The sequence below is a fragment of the Sceloporus occidentalis genome, unplaced genomic scaffold (genome assembly GCF_023333645.1).
Source record: "Sceloporus occidentalis isolate IW3139 unplaced genomic scaffold, rSceOcc1.0.p SCAF_147, whole genome shotgun sequence".
Lineage (NCBI taxonomy): Eukaryota > Metazoa > Chordata > Lepidosauria > Squamata > Phrynosomatidae > Sceloporus > Sceloporus occidentalis.
The window spans coordinates 1,125,326-1,150,410 of record NW_028317127.1 but is presented as its reverse complement, the minus strand read 5'-3'; the positions used below and the strand labels follow the sequence as shown (position 1 = coordinate 1,150,410).

Here is a 25,085-nt window from a genome sequence, read left to right as displayed (position 1 = left end):
AAACCAAAAAAAACGTAAAAAAGATTTCGGGCGGCCCCTTGGCTTGGGCCCCCCTGCCGCCGGGGCCCGTTCGCAGTCGCGACCCCTGCGACCCCGGTAGATCCGCCACTGCATGCTAGCCAGACCTATCCAACTTACCAGCAAGTACCAGGCGTCAATTTTTAGAAGCATTTCTAACTTTTATATGTTTGTGCATTTGCTGTGCCAATATTGGATTAGATTGGAATAGGCACAGTCAAAATGCCAGGCAAAAAAAAAGAGAGAGGAATTAGGATCATGGAAGGGCTGGCAACTTTCCATTTGCATTTATATTATGTTTGTATATTTGTTGCCACCTTTATTAGGGTGAGAAGCGCAGACAGTTTTTGTTTTTTTTATATACATTGTACAGCCAACACACTGTTTGGTAGGCCTCATATTATACATTTGTATTATTTGAGCCTGAGACATTTTTTCTTTTCTTTTCCCTGAATAAAATATTTGACAGGAAAAGACTCTTCCCCAACCATAGAGCTTATTGAGCTGAACAGTTAATATTATATGTGGCTAGCGTAATTTGCTTGGTGACCTTCTTTGCTAAATAACGCTATTTTCTTTACTCGATTAAGAGAGCTAAACACTGGCCTGATGCTGTATAATTAGCAAGCTGAAGGCTTGATTACAATAAAATATTCAGCTTGGCGTGAGTGCTTGGGTTGGGAATCACTACGCTGTCTGGCTGTATGTTAATATATCCAAAAGGACCTTAGGGTCTACTGTTCAATAACGATAGAGGAGTGCACGTACCCGTTCTGCACTCTGAGTTTGAGGTTGTTTCATAAAAAAAAGAGGTAATTAATCCCAGAGTGAATAAATGGGAATAGATTAGAGGGAAAATGGTAGGGGGAGAATAATTTTGCTTAAGATGTTACCATGTAAAGTTTTTATTTGTAAATAAACATTTCTTGTTGAAAGCTCGTTGTAGGTGGATTTGGTGTCCATCAGAAAATCACACAACAAAGGGCAATTATAGCTTTACAAACCCAGGGCTAGAGTTTGTGAAGGTTGACCATTTTAAACAGTTTGTTTTAGACTTTAAAGATGCTATTTCACATACTCTTTTGAATTTAATACTATGGTAACAAAATGCAGGCACTGATGGGTTGTTGCTATAGAAACTGATAACGTATCCTTCATCTAAGAGGAAGAGCACTTTTAAGGTATTAAAGGCTAAACTGTTGTAAATCCTTAATGGTTGAAATACCTTTAGATAATAAAGCCTGCAGTTCCACAGACACAGTGGATATGATTAAAATTCTTACATATCAAAAATACCTTTCGATAATAAAGTCTCTTTGTAAACAACATTTAGGGGTATAAACTGTTTACTTAAGAGTACCAAGCAACCCTGAGTGAGAGTATGAAGAATTTTCACCCCGACTACTTTTTCAGCTGTAGCTCTAGAAAAAAATTACATACAATTGTTCCGGACTAAATACAGGTTGGGACAAATATATACCAACCTTACTTTCAGGACCCCTTCAAGACCGGGACGTACCTGGTACTTCCGGGTCAAAGGTCAACGGCAGACCGGGACGTACCAGGTACGTCATCGATGATGCGCTATCCAGCGTCGCTATGAACGCTGGGATCGCAAGGGGCGGCTGCTACTGACCGCTGGGTGTCCCCAGCGATCCGTAGCAGCCACTCCCCCTCATATTTTTTTTTAAATATTTAAATTCCGTGCTCGTGATTCGCTGCAAAGCGATCACGTGCACGGAGTTTAAATATTTTAAAAAAAAACTGCGGTCTTCAAGGGAAGACGCAGTTTGCCAACGGCGGTCCTGAAGGGGTCAAAGCCTGACCCTGGCTTTTGTTTATTCCCATTGCGAACGTTTCTTAGCCTAAATTACACACATATACATAGGCGTAGAAGCTATCTCCAGTAATGTGGTGAAAGATATGTGTCTGATATACTAAGGCTATAAGATTTACTCATTTATCACAAAAATTAGAAATGTAAAATGGCAGGTGGCAGCCATTAATGTCTTGCATTACAGAGAGAACACTAAATTCCACCAGATCAGCTGCTTCTGTCTGATTAATGACTGCTCCAGGAATCATCTGACAAGCAGGGTGGTAAACATATTGTAATTAATGCACCAAAGGCCACCATACTATAGTATTAAGCCAAAACATGAGTGATTAAAATAATAAAACTGTTTCTTGGTGGATTTTTTCACCTTTTAGACTTTTTACTATGTACCAATCGACTGTATTTAAGCCATGAAACATGACATTGCCCTTGGTTCATGTTGGTCCTAGGAGAGAGTAACACTTTAACCTTCCACTTTATATCTCGGATGAGGATATATTGTCTATTCAATATAAAAATAAAAATGCATGAGAATCTTCAGCAAGGTCAAAGGCCAGCAGTCCATCTATTTTCCACCGATGATCAGTCACAGAGACATATTTTAGGAGGTGACTTCTTCAGGACATCATTCTGTTCACCAGCTGAGTGTAGCAGATGGTTCATTAGCATAGTCTTGGCCTGTCCTAGGATTTCGCTATCATTTAGAAAAATGTCTCAGGGAAACAAGACTTCTTGTCTTATTTTATTAGAATTAACGGTGTGGCAGGCTGGACTCCAAATTCACCTTGGGTCAGAAAAATTAATACAGAATGATATGAATTGTGTAGCACTCTGGTTTAAAGATAAGATGGACCCCGGAGACTCATTAGGAGACTATATATTATCATCTAGCTGAGAATCTACAACCTTTATATTACTAAAGGGTTTGACCTTGTTCTATTAAAGTTATCCTTGATTGTGCTTGATTAAAGTATTGAAAAAGTTCACAATTTTAAAATACAATATCTATTTAATATCTATTAATATATTTTAATTAATCATTAAAATAATATTAATATTTTCCTTAGATTTCACACATCCCCGGGTTAATAGTGAGATGAGACTGCATTTGTAACCATGGAAGTAAAATAATAATTGCATTTATTGGAACTAACGAGAGTGCATCTGATAAATATGTATTTATATGTATATGTTAGGTGTAAAAAATGGGAATTGTATCACTGTGGTGCAACAAAGCCTTGGTAAACACATGGCATGCTTTTTGAAGAACAAAGCTATTTAAGACACGCCAATACAGGAATCAGCTTGGTTTCCATCAAAATACAAACCACCACTGTTAGGCATTCTTGGTACATACCTTAGTGTTTTGATGCAAGGACCAATATTTCCTGTGGTCAAAGGGAGGCATTAATGTATTTATCCAGGTGAAACTGCCAGTGAAGCCACTTAATTGTCCCAAATATGTAGACTGGCCAGGCTATTGCTAGAGGTAGGCAGACTACATAAATGTATAGAATTTTAGAAAGGGAAAACATAGTTGATTGATCCCATTAATAAAATCTCTTTTTTTCTGCTTATATTTAGATGTCAAAAACTTGGAAAACTTTCAGCTGGTGGAAGGAGTTCAAGAACAAGTCAATGCGGCTCTTCTGGACTATACTTTATGTAACTACCCCCAACAGACAGACAAATATGGACAACTGTTGTTACGTTTACCAGAAATCCGGGCCATAAGTTTGCAGGCGGAAGAATACCTATATTACAAACATCTCAATGGGGACGTTCCGTGTAATAACCTTCTTATCGAAATGCTCCATGCAAAAAGGGCCTAACTTTTACACACAAAAAAAACTGTGCACAGATAAATATAAAGACTATTTAAAAGACATTTAAACATTAAAAAGGTATAATAATCAAAATTCTTAATAGTCAATAAGTGATGTATCAGGGTATTTGTATTTCAAACTGTGAACAACATTACATATTCCTGAAGGATTTTGCACGGAACATGCTGACTGAATTCAAAGCAGCCAACCTGGTGGGAATGGATTCCATTACTGTGTATGCTGAAGAATGGGTTAATCTTCGCTTACAAGAGACTGGACACCTAACTAGTGGTACACGGGTGGCATCAGAGAGGAATTCTGGATACAAGAACAATCATTCCTCACTGTCTTTACATGCAGAACTGTCCCATTGTGTATCCTTACGCTTTTCCAAATGTGGTTTTTGTTGAGGTCAGCCAAAAAAACCCCCACAAAATACAAACCAAAAATGTTTATAAAAATATATATATTTGCATGTAAAGTACTTTCTCGATTTGTTGGGCAAATATCTCTTTGTGGAAGCTACAATACAATGATGAAGACAACAGACCTCCATTTGCAAAAATACATATATCCTCTGGTTACTCCCCTTCCCTCACCAACTCTGTCATTAATCCCCCCTGGCTACAGATAACCAAATTAAATTATGATACTGTGACTCGCAGGCCGCAGCATTCTGTTTCCATTGAAAAAAAATGTTTTTACAATATCTTTGGTTTTTGCACTGTGTTAATTTCTATTTGTTACATGCTGTTGGTTACCACAGATATGTTACTTAAAGACTGCTTATCTGATACTTTCTAAATACAAACATAAAAAGGTACTAAAGGTTAGAAATACCACTAATTTTAATGTGTTCCAAACCACTACAGGAAGAAGAAGAAGAATACTTTTTTTGTATTTGAGCTTATGGGAAAAATAGAAATTGACAGAATGGACTATTTAGTCATCAGAAGGGAAATTGGTTCTGCAGGGGGCTTTGTGGTGGAAGATCTAGTGCTATTTTGTAATTAAACTGCAATTTTTCCAAGTTAATATGACATTGAGGTCCCTTATGTACCCAGCTCTGTAGGACCATACAGTTTATGCACATGCTTTCTTTGATGTCGCATATGAACATCCCAAAACTCCATCTTGGAAGATTTTAATGAGAGCAGTCTCCTGCTGAATAAAAATTGTTTTTAATCCCCGCTCTGAGGGCTTTCTAAACCTTGGGAAACACTCTACACCACTTGCTTACAAAAGGTGCCTTTCCACCATTCTGAGAAAATTAGAAATGCTATCATGAGAAAAAGCAGGTCACGTGGGTTAAAACTGCCACACATTATCTTTCACATTGGTTCAGAAACTAGACAACAGAGAACATTGTCTCAAATCCTACAGTTTTTATTAAACTGGTTAAATTATAAAGTGCTTAGTTATGATATACAAAAGTATAAATAAAACTACAGAAATTGATACATTTCTAACTTTTTACCATGTCTTCCATCTGCCAATACTAAATTTGGGAGAAATACGAAAAAAACCCACCTATTCAAGTTGTCTATTTTGCCTACTTCCGCGGTAAGTTAATGAACACAAAAGTGGGTGGAAAGCGACAGTTTTCATTTGTTTGGCGTATCACTGCACCCAACGCTTTGCCAGAAAAATGCTGTTTGTAAATATGGTATAGTATGAACAGAAATACGCCCAAATTTAGTCATTGAAATACTATATTTGTGTCTATTTCAGACACTTTAATTATACATCTTAATTTAAACTAATTAGACTAATATAAAAAAATATTACTTAAAGGGCAACTAAGTACTTTTTGACCAGTATGAAGATCATAACACATTTATGTTGTGCAAGAAAGAAGAAAGTAACATCTTAATGCATATATAATAATTTTAGTTAATTTGTATCATCTATTCAGTCGCACCATTGAGTTGGCAGCTCACATACATTGCTTATCTGTGACTACTGTTTCCTGTCATCCTAGCTACATCTCCATTGACTAATGGAAACATCCAATGGAAAAATTCAAGTTGTTGGCACGTTATCTTCAAATTCAGCATGTCATGGCAGTTTCTTGAATATACCCCCAAAATGTCAAGGGTCCAGTTCTCCGTACAGCCTCCGTGATGTGCCATAATAATGTTTAGTGAATGAAACCATTTAGATTGAATATGACCAACTTAGATGTTGCCTTGTGTTGGCTGAATATTTATAGATCTTGTCAATCACTATTTTCGCACACTATGCACGTTAAACTTTACAAGCAATACTGTGGGGTAGAAAAACACAGAAAACCCAAAAATGAATAGGAAAACTCATTTTTTTAAACTTATCTCTCAATATTATCAATATCATTTCTCAAAATAGTTCAAAGCTTATAGTAAAGGTTAGGAACCATTTGCACAGATCTGATTTTGAAAGAGTTAAACTCAGTAGTACAACATGAACCTATACCAAGCTAGCAGGTTATTAGCTAGTAATATTAGATGGTTATATTTTTGTTGAACAATACGCAGAAAATGTCACCCACCACAAACCAGCGATGGCTCCTTCAGACACACAGCCATTTGGATAGAATGTGCATTCACATTATTTTTGAGGAACTGTTGGTTCCACTGTAAACAATACAGATTTTAATTTATTGTTCTCATGGTTTCATCATCCTGTAAGATATATAATAAAGAATCCAAAATGCCACCACCTTACTGTATGTTTTATCTTTTTTTTACATCTACTTATGTACATATACTTTTCATGTGTGTAAAAATAACTACTTTCAAGGGGGTCCATCATGGAAAAATGATGTGGTCTTTAGTCGTAGTCATAGTAGTTCCTTTTTTGTAAAAACATTTTTTTTAGGTTGGTAATGATTTTGGGGGGAGACCTCAGTCTAATTATGGGTCTATTAAGTAACTTCAACATGTTTCTACACTAAAACTTTCTACGTTCACGTGTGATGTCACACCCGTTAACATTGCTAGGGTAAGGGGTAGTCAGTTCCAGGATGTGTAGAGGACATCTGACTAAAAGGTACCAATGGCCTGCGCAAACCTCATAGAAACATAACATTTTACAGCTGATAAGAATCATTCGGCCCATCTAGATCACCCCCCCCCACACACACACACACTGTAAAGACTGACTTTAATCAGGCCTTGGTTTCATCTTAGATTAAGGATGAATGTTTAAATTCTCTAACACTTCTCTAAAGCACATACTGTTAGGCACTTTATTGTCGGTCTCTAGGCGAGTAGAAATGTGCCCTGCAAATGTGTGTTACTTCAACAATAAATGTTGTTTTATGTATTTGTATTGCATATGTTTATTGATATAAAGTTTCTTGTTTCATCTTGTATTTCATCTATGAGATATTTAAAACATCCAATTTTCTTTTTAAATTTCATTATTTGCCCAGGTCAAGATATTACAGTGACCTAAAATTCACAATACACAATTCAAGAAAACATTGGGGACTTTATAAACAAAGGGGTAAGTATCAGGAAGAATCAGAGAAAATATTATATTAGTTTCTATGTTTTATTTTACAAATAGTTGTTCCCTAGAATTGTTTTAATATTGTCACGGGTAAAAATGGCCTTGGGTGGAAAAGAGGCATACAAATTAGCATCTTGCTGAAAGTTTTGATTATTCTGAACATACAGTATATATGTATATGCAAAAAAAATGCCTCTCCTGTAGCCTTAAAGTCAATAGGACAATTTATTGAGAACAGTCTCGTTCAGGCACTAAACCGTTAAGAACAAAATGGTACATTTTTAAATTGATCTTTGTAAAACTAGTGGTTTCCCACTTTTAATTGGAGATTGTATTCTGGTCAGAGAGGGGTCAAATGGTTTGTAATTTTGTATTACATTTCAGGAAATCTTTAAGCTAACAGCTCGTAGTGAAAAGGTAAGGCCTATGTGCGTGTCCCATATGGGATACTTAATCACAAACTTGATGTATTTATGGGACAATCTCTCTACAAAGATTCTCTGGTTCAAGGCTACTGTCCTTTAAAAAAAAAAAAAAAAATTGAAATGGGAATAAATTTAGGTCCCTTAAAATATTACTCTGTAAACTTCTAGGACCAAGGGGGGGTTTCCTTTTTTTTTCCTAAACATAGGTATTTGTGGGAAATAGAAGAATTGACCTTCTATGGATCCTAGAATTAATAACCATTTGCTAATAGCTTTTATTATTATTATTATTATTACTACACCAACTGTTGTTTTTAATTTAATATGCCAGATACCGGCATTTAATTTGGAACATATGACATACAGTATAAACACTTAAATCAGACAGACAGTTTAATCTGAGAGCGGCACATTGATCTAGCTTCAGCCCACCAGCAGGGAGGGCAAACCGTTAACATGTAAGTACGGAAGACAGCATGGGAAAAGGGGCAAATTCAGGGGAAGTAAAACTAAAACAAGAAAAATAAGAAAAAATGAAAGGGTGAGCTAAAAAGCACATATTTGGTTGTGTGGACTGGAAAGATTGGAAACATGAGGGGAGATGTGGATATCCTTTAGGTCATCTTCCTACATGTAGAATGGTTGGGATGCCTTAAAGGCAGGCCACTAGCTGTCATGAGGGTCAGATGTACCAAGTGAAAATGTTTTCTGAACCCCTGATGAAATGATGTTTGGATATTTTCCCCACCAGAATCTAAAGATGTAAGACATTCAAAAATAAAATAGCTAAATAGAATAATAGACATTAAAAAACTAGTCATTACATTTTATTTATGTATTTTTTAATATTAAATAGCCATCTATATTTCATGTACCATATTTGTTTCCATGAGGAACATTTAAAAAGGTACCTCCTCCATTGCTATGTTGGCAAAGCCTGTTTGAAAGGCTTCCATTCCAACAGCATGGACAGGGAAATGTTGGGTATGTCACCAGGGACAAAGCACAGGTGGAACGTTTAAGCTCAAACACCCGAAATAACTGGGGTTAGAGAATGAACTTGTGTGCCGAATGGTCCTTATCTGCCTTCAAATTCTATTTTTCTAAATAAGACAGACACTTCTTTATTAAATATAGATATAAGTACAGTCATGGTTGCTATTTCCCAGAATCCTTTCGTCATGTACGTGTGTGGATTTTGCCTTCTTGAGTGTAGACAATGGTATTTTCATACTAAGATGAAAGCATCAGCTATCTTTATACCTCGGTAGCCATCGCATAAGTGGCACTTTTTGCTCCCTTTGTCCTTAATTCCACAGGAATTAAGGAGTTATATATACTAACAACTATGTACAAGACACAAAAAAAAATACATCATTCTCATCTTCTCATAAATGTGACCGCCATTTCTTCTTTTCTTCTGCTCTTCAAAAAATAAAAATCATTTATCACAAAACTTCATTATCCCTAAAGCTTCACCCGTCCGTCTCGCTTCAAATAAAAAAGATTCATTTAATTTTCCGTCCGGAGAGTTGGAGACATAAAGTGAGCGGACATCTGAACCACTTATCAAACAATAACCAGCATAGTAATGTCGAATCGGCCGTATATTCATGCCATCTCCCTGAATCTGTGGCTATTTCTCTTTCCAATGCGACAAGCAGATGACAAGAAGACATTTTCTGAAAGCTTTTCAGATGGGATCCCCTGCTCTGCTATATGACATCCTTCAGTTATATGTTTTCACCCTAAATGGATGTTTTGGAGTTGCTCAGGCAGAGCGATTTCAGCGTATCTTTTTTTCCATTGTTGCTGGGTGAATTGGCTCGTAACATTTTGCAATATTCTGTGTAAATTTGGAAATGCCTTCCTTTTTTTTTTTTAAAGAAAGTTTTTCCTTATGCAAGGTTATGTTGTCTGAACTTGGGTAGTTTTTGCTATTCAAGTGCATAATGATACAAAAGTTATGTTAAATGCATTAATATGCATTCTTTGCCTGTAAGAAAAAAAAAGTATTTACTGGTGAAACCCACTCCTTCATTTGTCTGCATTTTGCTCCAGTTTTGTCCTCTTTATACAAAAGTAGAATGCATTTAGTAGATTTTGCTAGACCTTCTGGGATTCTTGCACAAACCTGTACTGGAGCCAACATTTAGCCTACAAAAAGTTGGGTTGTAACTGTACGAAGATAAGCGGGTTATTTACTTACTTACTAGTCTACCTGAACTGGCTGGAGCTTAGTGCACCTCGCTACCCCTTCAGGATGGAGATCACCTTGTGATTTGCCCAAGTTATAGCCATAAAGGCAAATTTGCTGGAATACAAGTTACGTCATCCCACTGAACACGCTGATGTTTCAATGTGCAATTAACCCCATCATGTTTCTCCCACTAGCCGCACCAAACTTGTGCTGCATAATATTTATAGTAGAGGACTGCATTGGGATGCAGGTCCCACAGGACCCACCATAAAACATGCGAGCACAGGCGGTCTTTCGGGTGTTGCGGGCGGGAGAAGTCGGTCAGACACTGTACCTGCGGGTCCCGGTAATCCCACGCACTCCCACAAGGCTGCCTTTGCGTTGTCCCCTCACAGCGTCTCTTCTCTTGTTCCGCCCAGGAACCCAGCGGAGTCATGTGATTTTATGTCACTTCCCGTGACTCCACTGTGTTCCTAGGTTGAACAAGAGAAGAGACGCTGTGAGGGGACAACGCAAAGGCAGCCTTGCGGGACTGCACGTGAAATCTGCAGTTCAGGTAAGGAGGTGGGCGTGATTCACCACATATGTGGCGGGAGCGGGCAAGATTGACCACATATGTGGCGGGAGTGGGAGGGATTAGACACATATGTTGCGGGAGTGGGCGGGAGTGGTCACAAAATCAGCAGGAGCAGGATTAAAAAAAACAGTCCCGCGCAGGGCTCTAATTTATAGGAGACCTTAAGGATGGTGAAGTCTCGCAGATCGCAGCTAGAAAACAAAGGCCTTACTTGGTATATATATATATATATATATATGTGTGATCTTGAGGCTCCCATAGCTCTATGCTATTAACGGTGCCTTTCCATTAAACAGTATTAATTAACACTAAGCAAAGAGCTTAGCTGATCTGTCATTTAATTCTTTATCTGAAGATTTAAGCACATACAAATAACACATATGCTTTTAAGAAGCAATTTTTTTCAATGGCAATGACCTATCAGTGCTGGTTTTTGTGTCACATGACAATGAAGTGTTTCCTAAACAATTATTCTTGGGAGAGGTTTGGGCATTCACCGGTGCATAGAATGATGTTTCTAATGCTTTATTTAGTTAGAAATGTTTTCAATTAAGCACAGTAGGTACAAGAAAAGATAACATAGCAAATCCTTTGGATCACAGTTAAAACAAGGAGATCGCAATACTTAACTTATGAAAGAAACCTTAAGGATGGACCTCATCTGTACCCTTAAAACTGACAACTTTGTTTAGTCCTTAGGTGTGTGTTGGCTTGGGTGACAGTCGGGAGTGCCCAACTTTCCTTCTGATGAGTACTCGTCATCTGGGACCTTCGTGCTGGCTGACCCTGGCTGCTAATTATTTTATATAAGAATGAACAAATGTATGTATATATTTTTAAACATTCTAAGTTCAAATGACCATCCCCTAGCAAATATGGTGCAAATTAATTACCCACTCAAGTCCAGGGTTTTGTGTTCACACAAACACAGGTCGTGCTAAACCAGTAGCTAAAACACAGGGCTTAGTGAATTGACCCCTAGGAGGGTTCATTTACATGCCATTACTCATAACCCATCAGCTTGGTGGAAACACACAATGCATAATTCTCTTTGAGAAACATACGGTGGAAAGATTTTAATTGGCTTTTTACAATGTCTTGGCAAGATGGATATGTTCGCTGATTAAAAACCTATTCATATAGACTTGAATCCTTTGCTGCCAGAGGGCCTTCATAGCAGTGCTACAGAAGCCCCTCGGCAGTAAATGGGTTACAGAGGTGCGGGAAAAACCTGCAGGAAGCCGAGGATGTGTTACTCAGACCTGAGAGTAAACAGGAAGCGGAGTGAAGTGTCTCTGACGACCTGGCACACAAAGCCTCATCTCCGCCAAACTCAGAGTTCACTCACCATGTCAGGTAAAGAAAAAGAAAACACAAAACAAAAATATACTGAAGTGTGACAATGGTTCTAGTATGTTTACATTGGGATCAGAGGTGGTAAGGTCACTTTCCTTTCATTCTCCACTAGAACATTGCTTCTTAAATCAATGTTCCACATCCATTACACCCTTAATTGTTATGTTTATAGACACCAAATTAGTGGCATCGTGCTTATGGTGTATGTCACTGGTTAAAAGAAAAATCATATATTAAAAAACAGATCATGGCCAATAATGAGAATGCCTCTAACCCGCATACTGACACTGTGAAATGTTATCGTCATTCGATCACATTTGTCTCGTGTGTTTGACCCTTAATTCACTTTGGGGTTTATTCATAAAAGAGGGAGTTGGCAGGAGAGTTGCAGTTTCATCTCAATGACTTCCCTTTCTATTATAAAGGACCAACCACAGCTTCTACTACAAAAATAGCTTGAATGGCTCTGTATAAAGCATATTTAAATCAGTGGGATTTCTTGAAAGTCAACTCACTGATTGCACTATACATTATCCAGGGTTACCTTAGCTCTTCTTGCAGATAAATCTGCCATAGATCCCCCCTTTATAATGCATTGCACATTCAAGGAGCAAAAAAACATAACTCTCCTGCCAACTGCTTTAGTGAATAAACCCCTTTATGGCACTAGCTCATTATTTTTCCATATGACCCATTAGCAATGGGTTTCTACATTCAGCCACACAATATCTGCATTCTGTGCCTTGCTTAAAAAGCTAACGTGACCCCAGAGGAAACACCTCCAACGCAGAGTTTGGGAGGAAGCCGTAAGGAAGCCCAGATCTGTGCAGATACCTAAGAGAGAACAATCCTCATCCCACGCAATAGCGATAGGAAGCTTTTGCCACCGATAGTTAAATCACAGGAAAAGTAACAGATTAGAAAAGATGCCTCAATTTCTAACTTGCTTACCTTCTTAGAACATGTAAACTTTAAGATGGAAAAGAAAGGTAGTTGACAGTCAAAGGCACACTACACGTGCCACTAATTGGCCAAGCAATAAATTACAGTATTACATTGTATTACATATTGAATTGCCAATGTCAGTAAATGGGTTAACCTTACTGCCTACTATAAAAGCAATCCCTATTATGTTTGAACAAGACAACTTAGGAAGGGGGGGTTGGAATCACCATCCATTATCCGTATCTCACACATGTGACATTATGTAAACTCTGCAGCAAGACCCTTAGTGTTGATACAACAGGTTTCCCTTGCAGTGAAAAATCTGAGTGACATGTCGATCTCAGCGGGACATCCCCATTGTGTGCCCTGGTGACTGTTGATATACAGAGAGCACACATGCAGTGATTACTGTGCTTTGGGGTCCTAGGGGAGTAAATGGGACATGCTGCATCCTCTCTGGACAGCAGCCAAATGCTTGTGGCATTCAGAAAATGTATTGTATTCATAAAACAGGGGGTATTGTGTACTTTCAGTAAGGAAACATCTCTCGGAGATATACCAGGAATACTAGGCTTTTCCCCTGCTGAACATTAAGGAAAAAGTTAAGAACATTAAAGGGATACACCGGCCATTCTAAGCACATTTATACAGGAAAAGAAAACTCTACTAACACAAGTATTTTACTACAAACCGTGTGAGAATTGTGTTATTTGATTTAAAGAGGAAAGGAGAATCACACCTCTTTAATGTGCCCCATCTTTATGACCAAATCAGTAAACTGGAAGTACACATACATCCCAGAAGATCAGGGGTTTCCAACCTTTAATTAGAGCAACCTATGATTAATGTAACTTTATGCATAAAAAATGTATACAATTATTATATTATGTTTCCCAGAACTTTTCAATATTGTTGGCTTCTGTTAGCTGTGTTAGAAAAGACATGCATTTATTCCGCATGCAGCTGAGAAGCAAACCTCCTGTTCATATATAGATTGTTATAAGAGGTAAATCACATGCATTCAGCTGCACATTTACAGCTTTGGGCTGGATTCTTAAAGTAGGTGAGAGGAGTTGTTGGGCATTGGTCCAATGTGCCTGAATACCAGATAGACCTGTGCAGGAGGAGGTCCCCTATGGTCAATGTAAACAATAATGGTTATCAAAGATTTTTACTCCGCTGAAGCTTTCACCGGCAACCCTATTAGGCATCATGTATTATTATTGAGCTGAATGTACCAAGATGCAAGCTGAGTCAGTGCAGAGTCAGACCAAGCACACTTAAGCCTGACTCATAAATCTGGATACACAGGTGAATATAGACACAGCTTGCACCTCCCCTCCTGAAGAGCCGGCAAAGACAAGTGTTGGGTTTGGGTCTATTTGAAGGCCACACCAGCTTGACCAGTTCTAGAAAATGTTCAGGTTTTAAAAAGGTCAGTTGGCAGCCCTATACCAATCAAGACTTCAGTAACAGCAAAGCCTTTAAGAATGTTACAAATAAGGAATGGTTATAGGTTTGTTACAACGAGACAAAGATTAAAGTAGTGTGAGGAAGGACAACCCATAAATACTGCAACTAGACTTACGCATTTAACGCCACATTGAATGAAAGAAAAATCCTTGTCCATTCATCCGTTCGTCATTGCGGCCTCCATTTTAACTACACTAAGAGGAGGATAATCTCAACATTTTAATTCAACTTCTTCTACACGTTTCCATGGCAACCTAGACAAACAAATGGGATTTTCGAAAATGAACATGTTGGACGAATTTCATCTAATACAAAGACATAGATGGACGAATAAGAATAATTTGTTCCCCCGAAAACGAACATGAACTTTCTAACAGCACCCAAGTCTAACAGAAACATTTGATTTGACAGCCATCAGCAACCAGTTCAATTCCTAATCCAAAAGGCACAAGTTTCATTTTTGGTTATGGGCATCTGTAGGAATCGGTAAGAGGGCACAGCATGATTATTTTAATTGGTAGCAGAACAATGAGGGGCAGTTAATAGGGTTGTGATCAACTGCTGATATATTGTTGCTGACAGATACAATGAATATATCCTTAACAAATTCCCCTATATTCAAGTAGAATACCCATGAGGCAAGTGTAACAATGCTCATTATAAATCTCCCAATTGTAGATTACCAATTCAGCATTAAGTATGAATTTGCAACTGTAATTATCTGCCCATTCTTACAGAAAACAAGAAGCTATATGTCAGACTCTGGTATGGACATCATCTTCTCCCAGCTATAGGAAAAATAATCTCCATTCACCTAGGTGCCAAAGTGTGATCTATTCCGCATGCAGTAGGATAGGTTGAAAGTAGCCACATGATAGGATTTCTGCTTGCTGTCAGAATATCCCCCCAAAAAAGGTGAAAAAAATGTAGGGCCTACTATTAGTGTTGTTTTTACCATTGAGGCCACCGTAGGCATGACCTAGGGTAGCACCCCCAATCTCCTCCACCTCCATGGCCAACGTATCCTGTACAATAAAAGGTGATGCAAGCCTTTAAGAAACGGAGCTCCAGCATATGACATCATATCCTGGTGTGTTGAATCTTAAAGTTCCGCGGCATGTTTTAATGAAGTCTAAAATGGTGAATAGGCTGGTTGGAGAGATCTCCCTTGTATTCAGCCTATTGTCCAGTAGGACACTGGGGGGCTTGATCATCCAAGTCTGCCGCTTCCCTGGACCTGCCGCCCTAAGCCAAAATGCAAAGGGTTATACCATTAGGACCCATATACTACTGTTAGAAACAGTTTTTGGCACTTGTGTCTGTTTAATAGAAGTTAAAACCTGCACCTTGATTTATTACATGAGCCCTTCCCCTTTGAAACAAAAAACGTAATTTTATGTGAAGAATGTGCACGTAAATACTTATATAGAGCCTAAATATAAACACCAGTAAGGTTCTGGTTTAGATTACAGTAATAGTGTTATTGACAAGACCGAGTAACCTCTTGAGCAGAATACAATAAAGAAAGTATTATTTCTTCCAAACCCTCCATAATAGAGCGCTATGAGAAGGCCCAGAGATGGAATGTATCTTTTGTGGAACTTTAGCAGTAATTTCTAGTATTTATGTATAAGTATTTTACATTATACACTTCACAATTCTGTTTCTTTTCTTTGAAAACAAATAAAAGGATTTGTGATGTTTCATAAAATATTTTTATTCGACGTCTGAGCACCTGCTTATAAAATTAAGCCTTTGCAAAAGTATTTTTATATGTACCCTCCAGTGGGGGCAATGACCCTTTAAATCTCAAGCAATGAAAATGCCTTATCTTCCCTAAACATTATTCATGTTTCGTGAATGTGCACCCTCTAGTGGCAGACTTGGAGAATTTGCATTCAGTAATAGTGCTAAGTCTATGGGGACAAGTAGGAATTGTAACAGTAGTGAAATTCATTGTGGACTAAATATTTAACATGCTTGTCAAGATGTTACAATTAAATGCCAGACTACATTGCAGTTTTAGTGCATTCCCCAGATACTATTGTATATTTTAAAGTAAACTTTGACAATTGTCATTTTATCTCATAACAAGCAGTAATTGCAAAATGGGTACATGAAGGCACTATTATAGATGTTGTTAATACATGAAACAAAAGATACACATTTTCAGCACCTTAAGCACCTGAGATATGTTTTTGCTTCTCTGATGTATAATCTTGCTTTTTATCATAAACAAACGCAGAATTTGTAGGCAGAGAGGAACCTTTTGGCCCTAGTCTGTCCATTTTTCATGATATAAAAGCTTAATCTTATATTCAGGATAGCCTTATACCTACCCCGTGTATATTTACATTCCCTTACTGTACTAACCTCTACCATTTTTGCTGGGAGGCTGTTCAATTTATCTACCCTCCTCTCAGTAAAGTGAAATTTCCTTACGTTACACCTAAGCTTCTTGCCCACTAGTTCTAATATTTCTCCTCCTTTGAAAAATCTTCACTCCTGTACTTTTCCTCTTGGTCTTCATTCCTCCAAGCTATACATGCTGAAATCCCTTTGTCTTTACTTTGTCTTTGTTAGATGTGTACTTATAGATACACTTTTGTGAGTTTATACATCTCAGGGGTAGCACCATGTGAATTGTATTTGTGAACTTGAAAATGGCGGCCGTGGTCACTTTTCTGTTTTCCAACTCGAAGCAGCAGCTGGAATGATGGCCCGGATTGGTCATCTGGCACATTAGGGCAAATTCCAAGAGTGCAGCACACCCATCTTTCTAAGCTGCAAAAGTATAAAAACGGTGGACGTATATAGATGTAGCGTACAACTGTGCATATCTAGCCGGCAGCTGCACATACAGTACATCACTTAGCGGCAGCTGGCCTTAATGTGCCAAGTCTTTTCTTCCCCAGTCCAGCCGTGGTTAAAGATAAGTCAAAGGAGGAATTGCAATGAACATCCAATAGGTACAGCAACCACACTTCAACAGTTTCTTGGTCTGTTTATAAGAAACACACACTAAAGCTGCATGAGCTATTCAAGCAGTGCCTAGTTATTTCCATGGTACTCGTCAGCAAAAGTACTATAGGATGCCAACAAAAATGAGAAAAATAGATAGGGGCTGAGTATAAAAAAATTTTGTAAATAGGAAAAGAATAGGTGACGTGTTTAGCCAGGCGTGCTTGACCCCAGAGGTGGGAAGACCAGCCAAAGAGTAGCAGAAACTGAGCAAGCTCACATCCCAGGTCCTACAGCAAGGGTTCCCTCAGCAGACACAGGAGCAGAAGGACAAACCAAGGAACAACTGGCAGTGTGGAAGGTGAGCCTTTTATTCAATTCTAGCCCAGATTTCTCATCAAATGCCAGTCCAATATAATTGTATACATAACATGAATAAATGGTGCACTGTATGAGCGTAAGGGTTTATTTGATTTATTTACTGATTACACTAGGGATTGTAATCAAAATTAGCAACGTTATAAAAGTTATAGGCATAGCAACCAATGGCATGGTCCAATCAGAAGTACTCACACTAGTTGCTATAGTGGTAACACTGCTTTTCAAATGTTGCACCAAACCACTTTTATACATAATACCCAATGTGTTTCTATAGGACTTGCTGAGGTCTGAGGCCCCATAGACCTACCGTGCTTTCTGCTCCGGGAAGCATCTTCTTTGTGCAGAGTACAAACATATGTTGTCATATCCTAGTGCTGCGGCTTAGGATGCATTGAAAAGATACAATGGAGACCTCGGTAGTATAACTGAGCTGATTTCAAGAAAGACTTGTGATCTGCCAACCAACTCAGTAAGAGCTTCTGCACTATTGAGGCAAATCGCTTGTTAGAGAGATCACCCCTTAGTAAATTAGTCTAGGGGCAGCCCAGTCGGCCTAGGTTAGGTTAAGCCACTGACCTAAAATAGCAGGGAACCCTGTGAAAAGGGCCATTTTCACTCATTAGTCAAGGCGTAAACGAACCATATTGGACTAACACAATAACAAATAGACCATAACATAGTTCAGGTTAATATTTTTATTTGGGTAGTTGTATATATCATGGAGGACTGTCATCAGATCAACTACATTAATTTGTGAAACAAGACTTTGGGTATCATTTAAAACATCACCAAGGTTTGATTTTCTAAAAGAAAGGTAACAGACCCTTGATAGAGGATTGACAATCAGACACATGCCTGCTGAAAATTATCCCAGCCTGTACTATCTTCAAGTACACACAGACACGTAATAAGGTTTGACAAGATAAACACCAAAATCTGATGCCACCATGCACTGAGAACCCTAATACATTTGCTAAAGATATAATTATGTTCTCTTCATTATAACCCATAAAAAGTCTGTAAAGAATTCTCTAAAATACTTTTACAGATGAAATGGTTGATTACTGGTAGTTCTAACGTCTAAAGTTATCAAATGATTATGATATACATATAGTAACTAAAAATGGGTTCGAAAATAAAATCACACCAATATGCACTTAAAAAATATAAATTGTGATTGATTTTTCCAATGTGTACAAAATAGTCCTTTTTCAATTTTTTTTATTTATTTTTATTTAAGAGCGTGCAACGGGATTAGATCTCTTAATTCAAAATTGTCGAGGGAAATAAAAAAAAAAAACATAGTATATGAAGGAAGATATTAAAACAAACCGTAATGTTAATTTTGCTGATAAAGATATTGCTTTGCGTGCGTCTCTCCTGCTCCCTTGTTCATTATGCAAGACAGCAAAATATGAGGCGAATGAGTGTGGACTGAGAAATATAATGATTTCCCACACCTGCTCATCTGCGGCCAATTTAATTAACACTCTAAGGAGGTTTGTCAAGAGTAATCAAAAACAGTGTCACTTATAAAATCGTGGCAAGAAATCAATAGTTTTCATCAGAGGAAGGTATGGCCTGTCCTTACCCAACCATTTAATTACTTCATTCCAATAAACAAAAACTGCACATTTTAATGGCTTGATTCCGTTCATCGATTTGCACGTCCGAACAAGAGGGGCCGTTTAACCCTTAAAGGGAATTGGCTTTGATTTGATAGCGTTAGGAAACAATTGAATGGAGCAGTAGAAGAGTTAGGTTAAGAGAAACCATTTGACACGCAGTTGGGAGCTGTTACAGAGGATATTATCACAGTGATGTGGTAGAAGAGTATTAAGAAATAACCTAAGTACACAATGTAAGGGGCAGATTAGAGCAAGGACATCATTAATAAGGGCATGTTTCCCTTAATTGGTCCCCCCAGTACCACCCAATGTGCTCTTAAGACAACTTGTACCTCCTGTAGTGCAATGGAGGTGAAGGTCTATTCTTGTGTTCCACAACATGAGTTGCTGTGGAGACCACAAAGGAGGTTTGTTGCTACTTTTGCCTACCATAAAAGATGGATCCAGTTTGGAGGAGGTAAAATGTCTAATACTTAAACAAACTGAATCAGAAGTATACTGTAAATGGTAATATAAAAGGCAAATGGAGGGTCATTATGGGGAGGATGAGATATAAATTCCAATCACTAAAGATAAATAGTCATTCACAATATTTAGGTTTAATGTATTATATGCAATTATGGAAAAGTGGGAAAAAAAGATGGAGTTCTTTGAGAATGTTGTGGTCACCAACAAAAAAGGTGATGTGGAGGTTGTAAGGTAGCACTTTTATACACAATACCTTCAGCGATCACATAGAAGCTGTTGGAGTCTTGCTATGACTGTTGGGTAAGAGCCAGCATTCTTGAGTAGAATATAAATTATAAGAATTGTGGTATTGTTGATGAGATCAATAATAATTACTGTTAAGTCATTAAATAGCTTTATATAAAAGAAATATGATATCAGATGTCTTCCTCATTCCTAGTTAGTCACTGCGTTTATCATTTCTCAAATTCTGTAAGGTATTCTCCCTTACGTTTAATTTAAATGCACATTGTTTGTGACAAGAGCCGGCAAACGGAGGGATTAAAATTCTATCCCTAAAGCTGTATTGTGGAAGGGTGAAGGTAAGCCATTGATTTCCACAGAAGATGAGAAATACCTGCAATCTGAACATTTAAAAGAACAGTTAGTCTCAAGTACCTGGAAACCTTATCAGCCCAGGGAATAATTTTCAGAAGCAGTATTTGTGTTGCAGTATTAATTCCCTAATAAAAGCAGAATGTAACACAAACTGGATTGCATTCAATAACTCTAATAGAATAGGGCTAAGAATTAATTTATATTTTTTTACAGATACCAATCCCTTTTTGTTGCCATAAAGTACAGAGACATGTGAAACATTCCTTCAATAATATGCAGCATCTAATGTCACACCACATTTAATACTGAAAGCATGTCCTATAGGAAATCCATTTCCAGTGATTCCATCATGATAAATAAATCTCCATAACATTATTATAATTATTACAAGAGGTGTTCTCACATGTCATTGGTAGTGGTCAGGTGGCAGTGATTCCTGTTTATAGCTTATCGTTTTAAAGAAAACAGGCAATTGCTCCAGCTTCTTTTTGTTGCTGATGTACAAGCTTTGTACAAGAAAGCAGCCAGACCGAGCAGCGTGCCCAACATGCTTGTAAAACCCATATTATAATTATCAGTGTAGGCTAATTCGGCACAGATCACAGCTCCATTTCAGCTAGGAACAGTTCTTTCAATGTGTTCTCTTTGGCTGAAGACTACCAAATGTGGCCCACCAGAAAATGCCTGACAGGATGATCTCCCCCTGATTGTTCCATATTACCCTCTAGTTCAATTGCCATTAAGCACATGCCTTATGACTAGTATGGCTTTGCTTAGCATCTAACAGCAAGTTCCTTTCAAATTACCATGGACCCTGAATCAAACACACTACTTAACGTTGAACTTGATGCAATCTAGCTTCAGAAAATGAACTGGGAGAAGAATGTGAAATAACCAAAGGGCACTACTCATGTCAATAAGTGCCATAACCATCACTTTAAAAAGTACAGAAAGTAAAACAAAAAGATAAACACCTACTGATGTCTTCACCAGAAACTAAAGAACCGAAGAAACCTACTTTTAATGTATATATGATATATACTTAGTTGGTAGTACTGGGTCCTATCCAGTATCGCTCAGCATTAGAAAGGGACCTTCATCCCTTCCTCCAATAATAGCCAAAACTCCACACTATTTACAAATTAATAATGAAGATGATGCTGATAGAAGTGTAGCTATAAAGTAGTTATTATACATTATATTAGTGTACCCAGTGATAAAATAAGGGCATGATTTTTAATTAAAGGCTTCTACCAGGTTGTGCAAGTTTCATACTTAATGGTGCTTATACATATTTCCACACATAGATACATCATAGAGACACAAGGTAGCCTTTTTAGTTTGAGCTACAACTCTTATAATACTTAAACTAATAGAACAAAAGTCTTGTCCATTGGGAATCCTACTGGTTTTGTCACACTGATTCCTTATATTACATATAATATCATCCCTGATATTCTTCTAGGAAAGGTGGGTAAGAATACATTTGATTGAAATACAAATTCATGTTAGGTAGCTAGAAGCATATTTGTCAGTAAAGTGAAGACTGAGTCTTAGCACAGCAACTCTGGCACTGAAATTGTTAACCATGCTCCTTTAAGAAGCTCAGAAGAAATTGTAAGTCATTTTGATTCAGAATAAGTCTTCCCTCCCTTCATACCCGTTATTTCATGCGCCAATTCCTATGCAGAGCTGTGATTTATGGCAAACCACTGACCTCTGAAGAGGAGAGACTGGGATGGGTGACTGGTTTTGAATGGTGACACTGGCAGTTGACAAAATGCCCCAAGCAAAATGAATTTACTCCCAGTTTCCTCAATCATCAACAGACAACCACCCCCCCACCACTCACCCCCCTCTCTCAGCTGACCCCCCAACTGACTTCTCCTTAACAAGATCAGCCTGCCAGCCTGTGAGAAATTTACTGTCTGCTACTACAGTACGTCCTGCGCAGAGTTCTGTCAGGCTCACTCAATCCAATAAAGGAATGGTGTCACCCGACAGTGTCCACTCTGCTAAGGGCTACCTCGACAACTATATCACTATAGGATGCTCAGGGGGATGTCAGGTGGCAGCATCTCTATAATAATAATAACAATATTATTAATAATAATAACAATAATATTAATAATAATAATAACAACATTATGAATAATACTAATTATTATAATTATATTTTATTTTGTACATATGAAACTTTTTTTTTCTTTTTCTTTATTTTTTTTTTACATGAAAACAAGGTCTGATTCCATGTTAAAAAGATACCTGTAAGTCTCATGTGGTTTCCATCCTCTCTTGGAGCAATATGTCCATTTTGCAATAAACACAGAAACCAAATGAATCAGCCTGCCAAATTTTAAATATATAGCAACAGGATTGCTAGTTATAAATACGGCTCCGTGACTTATATTGATCTGTACCTGCACCAGGGTTCCTTTATCTAACCAGGTCAGCTTTTTACGTATGTCCCTTTATGTACTGCACACTTGTCAACAGTCCTGTGTTTGACTTGACAGTCCTGGGTACTGGGTTTATGTTTTAGATGTCAGCTGTCCCAGCAGCTTATAGGCACTGTTGGCAGTTCCAGATCTACAAAGCCCAAATATAACTAATTAAGGCATGCCATCTTAATTTACAGTTTGGGTCAAATAGAGGCACAAACTATATTACTGACTTAATCCCCATTGACTTCAGTGGGAAATTAACTCAAGAAAAATCTCAAGAAAAATCAGGAAACTCTTAGGGGCCATGTTTGCCATTCAAAGGTAGATCCAGCCTTTCAAACTTGCTACTGAATATCTTAAAATAAAAGTTTACTGTCAAGGCTATTCCCAAGCTGACTAAGTAAACTGAATAGATTTTTTTTATTGGTTTTTTTTAGGAAAAATATTTACAACTTTCATTTATAATTTTTCTTAAAATCAGTACCACTAGTATATTACTTAAGGATGGTAATCAATAAAAGTAATTGCATTGTTTACACAAGAACTTGGAGCACATCCAGGGAAAAATAATTTCTTGACACCGTTCCTTGAAAACAGGAGCATCTAGTCACCTTGTCCCTAAGACATTTATACAGTAATTTGGTTTGAGTTGCAGATTGAAGAAGCGCTCTTGGGTTACTCAAATAACAAAAGCTTTCAATAGCCACTCACTTACTGGCTATTGAAGGGTTAACACAAATATTTTTTTTAATAACCCCCTCCCCTATCTCTTTCAATTTTCAATCCCTCTGGTCTACCTGCTTCACAGCTCTCGGCTATCGTCTTTTACAATCTGTCCCGAGAGGGTAAGGAGTTATTATCCTTGTCTGCAGAAGAAAAAAAGGGATGTTATAGACTGTCACAGCTAAAGCCGAGATCCCTCTGCTGATCTATAGCCTTGGAGGACGTGGGACACCTGACACTCTGTTAACACTGCGGACATGTGCTGATATGAAGGACAGTTACAGGAACCGATGGGGCAATTCAGCCAAGAGGTTCACTTAAGAATCAATTTGATTTCCCCCATCTGTAATAGTAGAATTACAATATAATCCATAACATGGCTAGCTGTGCTGTAAAAGGAAAAGATGTTGGAATTTCTAGAGTTACTTGGTCCATAGAAGAGGAAGACTGAAATTCTAAGAGGCAGTAAAAAAACAATGTCTTCTTTAAAGTCAAATGTCGTTTAAGATCCAACAGGTCCGAGATGTCAGAAACCCCTTGTTGGATAGTTGCAGTCTAGCATTCACTTACTGAAGTGCATAGCTATTCATATTAAGTAAAGGCAGGGTGCATAATAGGTACTCAGGCCTGGGATATACAGTAACAAGCACACTATGTACTATGATGAGTGAGAACAAGTGGAAACAGTTTCATAAATAAATTGAATCAGGAGATCATTCACACCAGAGGAAATGAACCTATGGTTTGTGAAAGTCCAAAACGAGGAATGGAAGATCCAAAACGATCACATTGTACAGGTAAAATCAAATAGGCAGTATAAGGTGCAGACCAGTAGTTGATACATGTAATAAGAATTCCACGTGATAGCATGTATATGTGGTCCAAGCGACAAGCCAAAGGTCAATGATGAGTCTGGCAACGCAGAAAAGTGCGCTGAGTGAGCATGGAACAGGTACTAAGAAGCCGGAACAAGGGGAAGGGACAAAGAGCAGATCAGAAAATGCTGAGTTGCACTCTGGGTACATTAACAACAAATGAGCCCCTAGTGGAGTGAGTCAAAAGGTTCAAAGAGAATGCCAACTGTGCATGTCCCTTAGTTATTTGAGACACAACCTTTAAAAGGTTCCAGCAGGTGGATGTGCAGAAGCAGCCTAGTTTTAATGACGTAGAATCTGTCCAGTGAAGGATCAATGGTTATAGCCATGGTGTAAAATAGGTAGGCCATGATGTCACGGTGCCCGTGTTTAGGTGGGACACATGGAAGGTGGAATCCCTCTCTCCTGATTTCCTTCCTCCGTTTTCTAGGTACCCAGAATGTTTCCTGGATATGAGTATCAGAAAAAATGGCCCTTTAATACACTTTAATAAGTGCTAACGTAATTTGCAGAAAACAAAGTACACGATACAGTCTTGTCCAACACACTTGCATCAGAAGAGGCTACAAAACCAATAAAAGGAGCACAGCATTAAGCAGACATGGTGTTAGTTGTGCCTAAAGTAGGGTAATGTGTTGACTTGACTCCTTTAATCACATGCTTTATACAGGGCAGCAATCATTAATGCAGTCCTAGTGGCTGCTGGTCACCCCAAATTAAGTCCTGGTTACATGACACATATACATATATGTGGAAATAATAAGTTGCATACATACATACATATAAAAAGGTTTGTGATAGTTGTTCAATATCTTAAAATCAGATGGCACGCGGGTTCCCCTGGCCACCCATCCAGCCT

At 38.0% G+C, this 25,085-nt stretch overlaps 1 protein-coding gene across 1 annotated transcript in view; it reads left to right on the top strand.

The window, feature by feature from the left end:
* LOC149280798 (nuclear receptor subfamily 5 group A member 2-like) overlaps nucleotides 1–3,687 on the top strand; it is a 36,648-nt gene extending 32,961 nt beyond the window's left edge. Inside the window, exon 7 of the mRNA XM_089500079.1 lies at nucleotides 3,440–3,687. Within this exon, the coding sequence (XP_089356205.1) occupies nucleotides 3,440–3,687 (248 nt within the window). The remainder of the gene's footprint in view (nucleotides 1–3,439) is intronic.
* The last annotated feature ends 21,398 nt before the right edge of the window (nucleotides 3,688–25,085 follow it).